Here is a 10,744-nt window from a genome sequence, read left to right as displayed (position 1 = left end):
CTGGAGCCTTGGGGGAAGGGGGTATCCTACGGAGCCGGCACCGGCCAATGGCCCGGGCGCGCCCTTCCTCCAGCGCAGGACGGGAGCGGGCGGGTGCCGCACCGCTTGGCCCCATAGGGCAGCAGCAGCAGCAGCAGGGAGACCGAGGGCTCCTCCGCGGCTCTCCCAGCTCCGCCTCCCCCCTCCCAGCCGGGCTCTCCTGGTCGCTCTCCTTCTCCCTCCCTTCGCCGGAATTGCCATATTAGGAGCAGGAAGGCTCGCGCCGGAACAAGCCCTTATAAGGGCCTGTCCTAATATGGCTTCCGCGTCCGGGGGCTTCCGGAGGCCTCCGCAGAGGCAGGCGAGGGGGGACACCGCACCCGCGGGGCGCCTCCAGGGGCCCGGCTGACAGACTGGGGCCCACGGAAAGGCCCTCGAGGCCCACGCGGGCAGCAGGACTGCGGCGCGCGATTCGGCCGGCCCTCCCCCTTCCCTCTCTCCGGCCGGCTTCCCCCAGTGTCAGCCTCTGACGCCAGGCGGAGTTCTCACCCCCCCACCATATAAGGGCTTCCTGCCTCCCATATATGGATATGTACGTCAGGAAAGAGGCGGACCAGGGCCGAGGAGACTCGATATATACAGGCTGCTCTGGGGCGGGCGGGGAGCCGAGAGCTTCCAGCAAGTAGAGCCAGGGGGAGCCCCGGGCCGGGCGGGCGGGGCAACCGAGCGCCTCCGGCGGGCAGAGCCAGGGGGATCCCCGGGCCAGCCGAGCAGCCGCCGCCCACGCCCGGTTCTCTTCTCTCCCCCCTCCCGCCCCTGTTTTGACGTGCAGCCCCGGGCAAAGCCCGAGCCCCAGCGCCCCCATGGCCGCGGCCAAGACCGAGATGCAGCTCCTGCCCTCGCTGCAGATGGCCGACCCCTTCGGCTCCTTCCCGCACTCGCCCCCCACCATGGACACCAACTATCCCAAGCTGGAGGAGATCATGCTGCTGGCTAGCGGAGGCCCCCAGTTCCTGGGCTCCACCGGGGGCCACGAGGGCGGCGGCGGCGGCGGCTTCAACCCCGCCGGCGAAGGAGGGGAGCAGTCCTTCGAGCATCTCGCAGCAGGTAGGCAGGCAGAGGCGCTCTCGCCGGGAAGGGGGGAAAGGTTGCCGGGCGCTGGGCGCTCCGAGGCAGGCGGGCAGGCAGACGCGCGGGCGGGGGGGGGGGGGTTCTCCGATGTGCGTCAGCCGCCCTGGGGGCTTCGGCAACTGGAGCCTTCCCGGTGGCCCGCCATTCCTTAGCCCGGGGGCGGGGGGAGGGTGAGCGCGGAGCGAGCCTCTTGCAGGGCTGGCCTTGGGGGTGAAGTGATGCGGGACTCACCTCGGGCGGTGCTTCTCTCGGCAGATCCCTTCCCAGAGATGTCCCTGGGCGGCGAGAAAGCGCTGGCAGAAAGCGGCTTCCCCAGCCAGACCGCCCGCCTGCCGCCCATCACCTACACGGGTCGCTTCTCGCTGGAGCCGGCCTCGTCGTCGTCGTCGAGCGGAGGCGGAGGCAACGGGACCCCTCTGTGGCCGGAGCCCCTCTTCAGCTTAGTGAGCGGGCTGGTGGGAATGGCCAGCCAAGTGCCCACCTCCTCCGCCTCGCAACCCACCTCGGCCGCAGCCTCGCCCAGCCCGGCCCTGAGTTGCTCGGTGCAGGCCAGCGACCCCAGCCCCATCTACTCGGCGGCGCCCACCTACCCCAGCCCGGGGGGAGGCGGCGGCAGCGGGGCCGACATCTTCCCGGAGGCGTCGAGCCAGCCCTTCGCCAGCCCGTCGGGGGCCTCGCTGCAGTTCCCGCCGCCCGCCTACCCGGCGGCCAAGGGCTCCTTCCAGCTGCCCATCATCCCGGACTACCTGTTCCCGCAGCAGCCGCCGCCGGGCGAGCTGAGCCTGGAGCAGAAGCCCTTCCCCAGCCCGCCGCCCTCGCTCACGCCGCTCTCCACCATCAAGGCCTTCGCCACGCAGAGCGGCGGCGGCGGTGGGAGCGGCCCGCAGGACCACAAGAGCCTCCCGGGCGGCGGCGGCGGCGGCGGGGGAGCCTACCAGGCCCAGCTGGTCAAGCCCAGCCGCATGAGGAAGTACCCCAACCGGCCCAGCAAGACGCCGCCGCACGAGCGGCCGTACGCCTGCCCCGTCGAGTCCTGCGACCGCCGCTTCTCGCGCTCCGACGAGCTCACGCGCCACATCCGCATCCACACGGGCCAGAAGCCCTTCCAGTGCCGCATCTGCATGCGCAACTTCAGCCGGAGCGACCACCTCACCACCCACATCCGCACGCACACCGGCGAGAAGCCCTTCGCCTGCGACATCTGCGGCCGCAAGTTCGCCCGCAGCGACGAGCGCAAGCGCCACACCAAAATCCACCTCCGCCAGAAGGACAAGAAGGCCGACAAGGGCCAGGCGCCGTCGGGGGGCGCCGCCGCCGCCTCGCCTCTGGCCCCCTACAGCACGTCCCCTGGGGGCGCCTCCTTCCCGTCGCCGGCCTCCTATTCACCTCCCGTGACGACATACGCACCCCCTGTGACCTCATACTCTTCTCCCGTGACGTCACCTTTCCCCTCCTTCCCTTCGTCCTCTGTGGCCACCAGCTACGCTTCCATCGCCTCCTCCACCTTCCAAAGCCAGGCGGCTGCCACCCCTTTCCCCTCGCCTGGAGGCCTGGCCAGCCCCTTCAGTTCCTCAGTGACTTCGGCCCTGTCCGACATGGCCTCCACTTTCTCGCCACGAACAATTGAGATCTGTTGAGGGGGAGAGAGAGACCCTTTCCTAAGCACAGGCCATGCTGAGGAGGAGGAATCTTCCCGCTGGCCTTGACTCCCTTCTAGGCTGGGGTGCACGGCGGAGTTGACTCTGGCCAGCCAAACCCACCCACAGCTTTTCTGCAGCCCTCGAGGTCCCGGGACTTCCTTCCCTTTGAACTTCAACTGCCTGAAAGAAAAAAAAAAACAGTTACTCCGCCCCATCGAGGTTCTTCTTGCTTCTGTCCAAGGACTTGATTTTGCATGGGCGTTGGCGTTCTCCTTTCATTTATGGTTCTTCCCCTCTCGCCCACCCTCTCCGCCGCCGCGATTCATTAGGAAGCAAGGGACTTTGGCATCCATGCCCAGACAATGTATATTGTAAATGTGCTTTGCTTTCCTTCTGGGCTCTTGACGTGGAAAAAAATCTTTGCATTCTCATATTGCATTATTTGGAGTACCAAGGGCCATTTTTTTTGTATATGGTAAAAAAAATTGCTCGTTTAGTGATGACGAAGCTGTAATGATTTTTACAACTTGTTAGGGGGAGGGGGGCAAGGGAGAAAAAAATCAGCACTTAACTATGTATTTGAGCATGTCAAGAGTGTGATGTTCTTTGTAAATATCACCTTGAGGATGATACACTCTCTCACGTGGCAAAAAGTTTTTGTTTGGGTTTTTTTTCCTTTCAAGTCCCAAGTCTTGGTGCCTTGTTGTGAAGCCCTGCTGACGTCATGCATTTGTGTGATTGGATGCGTTGCATCTAGCCTTAAGGTGAAAGGGAAAGTGTGGAAGGAGGCTCAGGCTCAAAAACAAGGAGGGGAGGAGCCCGAGGACAGAATGTAAGCAAAAAACAAAACACACAAAAAAATCGAACTTCTCAAAAGTCTATTTTTGTTACAGAAGTGTAAATTTATAAATATATTCAGGAGTTGGAATGTTGTAGTTACCTACTGAGTAGGCAGCAATTTTTGTATGTTATGAACATGCGGTTCATTATTTTTGTGGTTTTATTTTTGACTTTGTACTTGTGTTTGTTTAAACAAAAGTGACTGTTTGGCTTATAAACACATTGAATGCGCTTTACTGCCAATGGGATATTTGGTGTACAATACCCTACAGACAAGTCAATAAAATACCGAGAGACCAGCAGTACGGCTTTTTCTTCCAGGGTCGCAGGTGCGGGCTGGCAGCTCGCTTTACTGACACCTTCTGGCCCTTTCTGTGCGTGGAGCCGGCGGCGAGGGCAGCGCTCCCTTGCTTGTCCCGTAGGCCTGCCTGCCTGCTTGCCTGCAGAGGGAAGATTCCGGAATCGGAGAGCTCTTCTTAACCATAGCAGTGGGGGTCCCTTTGGGGGGAGAGGGGAGGAGATCGCGATCCTTTGTGGCATAGCAGGCTACTTTGGGTTGAGGAACGGGTTAATATTCAGCCTTTCCTGCAGCGGAACAAACGAACCAACTAAGCCCACCCTGGCAAGTGCGCAGGAAGTGGAAGAGACCCATCCCCTGCCTGGACCCTCCCGGCCTGCCCCTACCTAGTGTAACCCGTGCTGATATGTCTCTATCCTGAGCTCCTTCCATCTTAAGTCTATGCACGTCTCTACTATGGCCAGCGGCTGCCTTGAGTTGAGTATATTGTAGCATCCAAACCTACCATCCCTTTCGCCTGAGAAAGGGACGGCGGGACCATTTAGTGCAGGGACCATTGCTGCATTGGGCGGGGAGGGGGGTGTCCTGACAATTAGAGCAGAAAGCCGTCCGTCCCCCCCCCCCCCCGCACGCCTCAGTGGTGTGGTATTCAGGAGCCTCAAGGCCTCCGGGTGGTTTGCACGGTAGCTCATGAAGATCTGTGGGAACAAGAAACCTCTAAACTGGGATGAGATCAATCGCAAAGGCAGCCCAGATCGCGGTGAAGAGCCCCCATTCCCCATGCGTGATTCACAGTATGGCTGCCCCTGGGGTAGGGGGATTGATCCAACCTCTTCTTCCCGGGATACAGCAGTTGGGGGCGCGGGGGGTGGGTGCTGAGCTTAATGGCTGTCGCAAGATGACAGGCGGATCAAGTTCACGTCCAGTAGATGAGATCTTACTGACTGGCTCCCTGGATCAAGGAGGGGGGGGGGCTGCTATAACCCAGGGGTTCGCCCCTCTATGGGTCTCGGCTGCAAAATGAGGTGTAAAATACCTGCCTTCGAAAGACTCGAAGGAGCCGGTCCAGCCTTCAGGGACCGGTGGAGAGCCGCTGGCCTCGTTCCTCTCAAAGGCAAAGCACGTTCTGCCCCCACTCAAGGCTTGTTCACGCCCTCAGGAATCTGACTTAGCTCGGGTGGGTTTGCATCCTTCACTTCTGTCCTCCCGCACAATGACCCTGAGAGATGGGTCGCCATAGTGCCCGTTTTACAGACGATAGACTGAGGCTGGCAAGAGAGTCCTGCCCAAATCTCCACTCTGGCCGGGATTTGCAGATGTGGCCAAGGAGTTTCAGCAGGGAGTCATTCTTGCAGACACTGGAGTGAAGTTCCTCACCCCCCCCCCCTCCTCCCGCGGCTCCTATAGAGTGAGCTGTTAAAGAGAGACAGAGAACAACTGATTTCCAAGGTTGCCAGCTTTTTTTGCAAGGCAGGCAGAAGTTTTGCTGGTGAGGTTTCCTCTAGTGATGGACCACTCGTTAAATTTCTGCTTATCTTGCCGCGGCTCAGGACCCCCTGGGCAATCTTGCCAGTCTTAGAGGGCGAGGTTGGCAAGAGGGGACTCAGCCCAGGAAAGCTGAACTAACCAAGCGGATCAGATAGCCTCTGAGCATATGCAGAGGCTTCTCAGTGACTGCGACCGACTCTGGATGCAGGTTAGGGGTAAGAGCCTCCAGGGCAGAAGGGACATCCTTTCCAGACCTTTCAGGGTTTAATTTCGCCTGTAGAGAGAGAGGGGCTAACTCCGAAGCCTCTCTGAACAGTGCTCCTGCGTTTGCACTCCGGCTCTTACTGGCGCTCTTTGCGCAAGAGGACACCGATTTGTTCCTGGGCCGTCGAGTATTTGGACTCTAGATTTTGGTTCAGAACTGATGGGGGAATGAGCAGGGGGGAGTGGCGCTCTAGGGCCTCAAGCAGCAGCAGCTGCATCGACCCCAAGGTATGGCCAGCGCCCCTGAGCAGGCGGCGACTTGACCAGGAGCAGCCGTCGAACAAAAGATCCTGGTAAGAATCACCCAGCCACAGGGTGCCCGTCAGCAGCACTCCATCCAGCCCCGGCCGGGCCCCTTATTTTCCAGGTGTACTTGGTGTCCATGCTTAGACTGCCCCTCCCCCACCCCAGGCTCACTTCTGGGCGAACCCCCCCGCCCCCGTTGCTCCACTTCGGTCGGTGCGCTCTTCTCCTGGGTACCGCCTTATCAGGAATCCGGGCGATGAGATAATCCATTTTGGAATTCTGCTTTGGCGACCAACCGACTCTCCTCAATAAAACTATGAGGTCGCCATCTCCCCCTCTTGGGACCCTACACTTACTTTCTTTCTTGGTGGACCCTACACTTTCTTTCTTTCTTTCTTTCTTTCTTTCTTTCTTTCTTTCTTTCTTTCTTTCTTTCTTTCTTTCTTTCTTTCTTTTGGCACAGGGGTGGCGAGGGGAGTCTCCCCTTTAGTTTCCTTCAGAAGCCCCACTACAAATAAGACGGCAACCCGGGTAACCCCTGGGGCAAGTAGCACGTCGGAACAGACGTCGGGGTCATTGAAAAACGCGGGGTGGGGGGCTTCCTTGCAGGTCAGGAGCTTGGGCTGGTGACATCAGTCTCTTCCTCTGTAAAATGGGAACACTAAAGAAGACATGCGATTTCTCCCAAAAGAAGTGTGAGGATGAAGGGACTGGCAAATGGATATGCAGTCCCATGAAAAACAGACTTCGGGGAACAGGACTAAGACAGCTTTGCGATCTGGTAGATATATTCGGGAGATTTATAGAACTCGCTCCATAATTCATTAACTCCTTCCGCAGTTCCCTGTGTTAGCGTTGCCATCTCTTCTTCGGGTTTTAATCGCAAGCATAAATACAACAGGTAATGCTTTTCTGATGCCTGCTTCTCTGGGTCAAGTAAAAGCTGCCCCTGATGGATTTCAGCCTGCTACACTGCTGTGCAAGAGGAACAAAGGACTGTCTTTCTCTTGACCTGGCTGACGGCTGACGGCTCTCCATGGGTCATCTGCTCCAGCTGGTTGCCCCACCCCAAGGCAGCATCCCTGCTCGATGGCTGGGCAGTCTGTTCTTGAAAACCTTCCAGGAAGAAGAATCATGACTCCCCCGGCCAATTCGAGGCATCACCGAACCCCTAAGGATGCCCTTCCCAGCCCCACCCTAATGAGGAACAGCATCCCCCCCCTTTTTTTCAAGCGCTTCTAATTTATTATTTGGATATTATCTCGGCGGCTTACGCCTCAGTAAGGAAGGCGGCGTATAAACAACAAACAATCCTTATATCAGCCCTGCAAGGCAGGCCAATATTATTATTCCCTCGATATAGATGGAGGTGAAATATGTTGGGCCGCCTGAATTGGGAGTGGTTGACTCTTCAGCCCCACCAGCTCCCACCTTCTTCATCCCGCACATCAGGTGCCCGCCCCTCCGCCCCTTGCCGATGCCCGAGGGATGCTCTCCTCCCCAGTCCTCGGAGAGTCCTTAGGGTGCGCCACCTCCGGTTCACCTGGGGGCTTCTCCGCAAAGGAGATGTTCAGCTCAACCCTTCCCAGGTAGCCCCCTGGAAAGAGGCAGGGCCTTTAATGTCCCACTCAGGGATCCTCTCCTTGAAGAAACTGACCATCCCAGCAGCAAGCGAAGATGCTGCTTCTGACCGAGCGCACTTGCGTGGCAGTAAGAGCAGGCAAGGAAAAGTTTTGAGATAACTCTAGCCGTCTATCCTATCCACGCCCACTTAAACTTCCGTGGGATTTACACTTACTCCCAAGCAAACGAGCATGAAATTGCGATCCTAATCTCCAGCCTACACCTGAGTGACCAATCTGTGTCTTTGAGAGAGGCACACAGTGGTTTACTCAGGAGGACGAGCCGGGTTTTTCCACCCAAAGACTGTTGCGTCGGAATCCTACAGAACCCATTTTACTGCGAAGTTTGCGAACGACTCTCCTTTTGAGGTCTGGAAAGAAAAGAAAGTAACTAGAACAGAGTGCGATCACTTTGAGTTTCTGAGTTCTGGGAGTTTTTTCTCTCAGTGGCGGAGTTATATGTATCTTTCTTTTGCTCTTTCCCCCCCTTTCTCCGCCCCCCCCCCCCCCCCCCCGCACCCGGTCTTGTCTGTGCCATGGCTGCCTCCCAGAACCGAAGTCCACCCCTTGGGGTGCCTTTACCTCCCCACGCGTCTGGAATTGCGGAGGAAAAACTTCTAGGACAGAGGGCGTGACTCAGGTAGGCACGCATGAGCCGCAGGCAGCCCTTCTTTTCAGAAAATAAACACCTGGCAGGAGGAGTCACCGGTAATCACAATATTATTCCCCGCAGGCATGGAATAGATTCCCGTCAAGTCTCTTCTGTCAGCTTGACTCCTGATGCTGAGAACTTTTCCAGGTAAGATAAAGCACAAGATCCAAGGATCCGGGAGGCCCGGGTTCAGACCCCTGGGTGGCCAACCGATTGCTGGTAAGGCTGGGCCAGTCACTGCCTGTTAACCTAGCCTACCTTATAGGGTTATTGTAAGGATAAAGTGGAGGTAAAGAGAACTAGTCAGTTATCCTGAGCTCCCAGAAGGTGGACTCAAGATGTAGCAGACAGGAATGGCCAGTTTGAGGCCGTAGACAGGGAGAGTCAATATGGCGCTAGGCAAACTGAGCCGTGCGCCACTGTTTGCCCAAGGGGGTGGGGAACCACAGCGAGAAAGGGCTAGTGAGGGCATCCAGTTGGCTACTTCAGGAAACCAGACGCTGGACTAGATGGCCACTGGCCTGATCTCGCAGAGCTGTCCTGGCGCCCTCTTTTCCTTCCTAGGAGCGCCCTGGAAAGGGTTAAAAGCAGCAAACTGATTCCGATTCTGCAAAATGCGCGCCGCTAACAGACGTCTTATTGCGAGTTAATGAATCGAGGACGTCGACACTTGATTCACCCTTGGATTATATGTTGACCACCACTAGAAAAATGCGGGGCACTGGAAAAGGGGAGGACCCGCTGTCAGGGTGGGAGCTTGTGGAGCGGTTTAGTCACTTGAATCGCACGTTCAAGCGCATTAGAACACAACAGAGAGCACAAACGAAGGCATTAGGGGAAGCCTCGTGTTCAGTGACACGGATATATAGGGACTCTTTGGTCAGCCTTCTTCAAGGGGACTTACTGGCGGTCCGGAGTGCATAAGGCTGCAGTCTCCCACGCATCTATACGGGCAGGGCAGAAATGCTGCTCGCTGACAGCAGAGAGTGGCTCTCAAAGCTGGCCGCTGGAAAGCAACGAGAGGCGCTCGAGCCCTCCTCTCCCAAGCGCGCCTGGCCCGTTGGCTTCCAGCAGACTCTGGGAATCTCCCACTTGCCTGGCGAGCGCTGAGCTAAACGCTGCCAAGTGGAGGCTTTTATTAGATGGCCGCAGCGGGAGTGGGTGGGAGGAAGCTGCTGACTCGGTCTGTCTGCAGCCGGAGCCTTTGCCCGGCTTCGGTTCACACGGCTTCCGCGGCGAGAACTCCGCATTCCTGTCTGCCCTGGAAGCCGAAAGCCCTCCCCACGGGCCAGTCAGCGGAGAGGATGGGGGCCTGGCTCAGTCAGTCGGCAGCTGTTTGTAATTTAAAGCCGGGCTCCGGCGCTGACCATTAAGGGACAGGAAAAGCCTTGCGTCACGCGGGACCCGAGCCAAGCGCGGGAAGGGAAGGCGCGCTCCATGGACTCGGAGAGCCCCCGCCAGCCAGCCAGCCAGCCAACCAACCGGGCAGGCTTGCTTGCTGGAGCCTAGGCTCGGGAGCGGCTCTGGAGCCCCAGCGCCCTGGAGCCTCGCCCAGCCGCTCCCGCGCCCAGGCTCCTGCAAGCCTACCCGGCGGCGGTTGGCTCCTGGCCGGCCCCGAGGCGCGCGAAGCCGCTCCCTGAGAAGCCTCTTCCAGCAGCCCAGGCGCGCTGAGACTGCCAGCAGCCGAGCAGGGAGCCGTCCCCGGCGTCACCTGATCCCAGCCGCCACCGAGCCAAAGCTGAGCGGAAGCGGCCCTCGTTTGGTTCCAGGCAGGAACTGCTCTGCCCAAATATGGCCCTTCCTCCGCGCCATATATGGCCTTTCCTTGCGCCATAAAAGGCGCTTCCTTCCCTCGGCGGCTGGCGCGCGGCCTAGCCAAGGCCGGCGGTGAAAGAGCCGAGCCAAGGGGCAAAGGCAAAGGGCGAGGTGCGGGTGCTTGCCAAGGCGTTCGTGAACCGGCCCTGGAGGCCCACAAAGTGCTGCTGTGAAAGAATGCCGCCAGTGTCTGTTTCCCTCAAAATCTGCTGTTTGTAGGGCTCTTGCCCTTGGAGGTGCTGCAGCAGAGGGCCCTGGGCAGAGGGACCCCTTTTCTCTGATCAGTTATCGTTCTCTTATTGTTCCCTTGATGAACTGATCTACTTTCCAAATAAGTCAGTCGTGCAAGAGAGAGTTTGCTGCCTGACTTCCCACCCCCACTTTTTTTTATCCAGTTAATTGTGCCTCTAACGTGATGACCACTTACCAAAAGCTGTTTTGCTGAGGGAGTGTTCCTTCAGCATCTGAGCTCTGTCATATTTTTCTGCTCATGTAAAAACAGCAACGCCTGTCCCCCATTTACTTCCAGCAGTTATGAGAGAGACTACACTCTGATTCCCACCTAAAGGAAGTGTTGGTGTGACTTTGCCTTTTAGGCAGAGCTGCAGCATGTGGCTGTTAGTGCTAAACTCTGGCCTCTTTCATTCCTTATTCTTGTACTTGAAGGGTTTTTCTGCTGTCTGGGCTCTCATAGGGCTACATACAGAGCAATCCTACTGAGGTCTTCTCAGAATCCCACTCAGATATTTTTGGTGGGGCCTACACCCAA

The 10,744-nt window shown here is 58.1% G+C and overlaps 1 protein-coding gene across 1 annotated transcript; it reads left to right on the top strand.

Moving 5' to 3' along the window:
- The first annotated feature begins 651 nt into the window (after nt 1–651).
- On the top strand, nt 652–3,892 carry EGR1 (early growth response 1). Its single transcript, XM_048490504.1, has 2 exons — nt 652–1,086; nt 1,366–3,892. The coding sequence occupies exons 1-2, from the start codon at nt 843–845 to the stop codon at nt 2,745–2,747; spliced, it is 1,626 nt and encodes a 541-aa protein (XP_048346461.1). The 5' UTR covers nt 652–842; the 3' UTR covers nt 2,748–3,892.
- Nucleotides 3,893–10,744: the final 6,852 nt, after the last annotated feature.

The sequence above is a fragment of the Sphaerodactylus townsendi genome, linkage group LG03 (assembly GCF_021028975.2).
Source record: "Sphaerodactylus townsendi isolate TG3544 linkage group LG03, MPM_Stown_v2.3, whole genome shotgun sequence".
In the NCBI taxonomy this organism is placed as follows: Eukaryota; Metazoa; Chordata; class Lepidosauria; order Squamata; family Sphaerodactylidae; genus Sphaerodactylus; species Sphaerodactylus townsendi.
Note: the sequence above shows the minus strand (reverse complement) of the source record. Positions and strands in the feature narration are given on the sequence as shown.

What these genes read in the sequence shown, in the direction of transcription:
- EGR1 (XM_048490504.1), top strand. Translation starts at nt 843, where the DNA reads ATGGCCGCGGCCAAGACCGAGATGCAGCTCCTGCCCTCGCTGCAGATG. An exon ending in CTTCGAGCATCTCGCAGCAG is followed by an intron (nt 1,087 to 1,365) that starts GTAGGCAGGCAG and finishes TTCTCTCGGCAG; the next exon opens with ATCCCTTCCCAGAGATGTCC.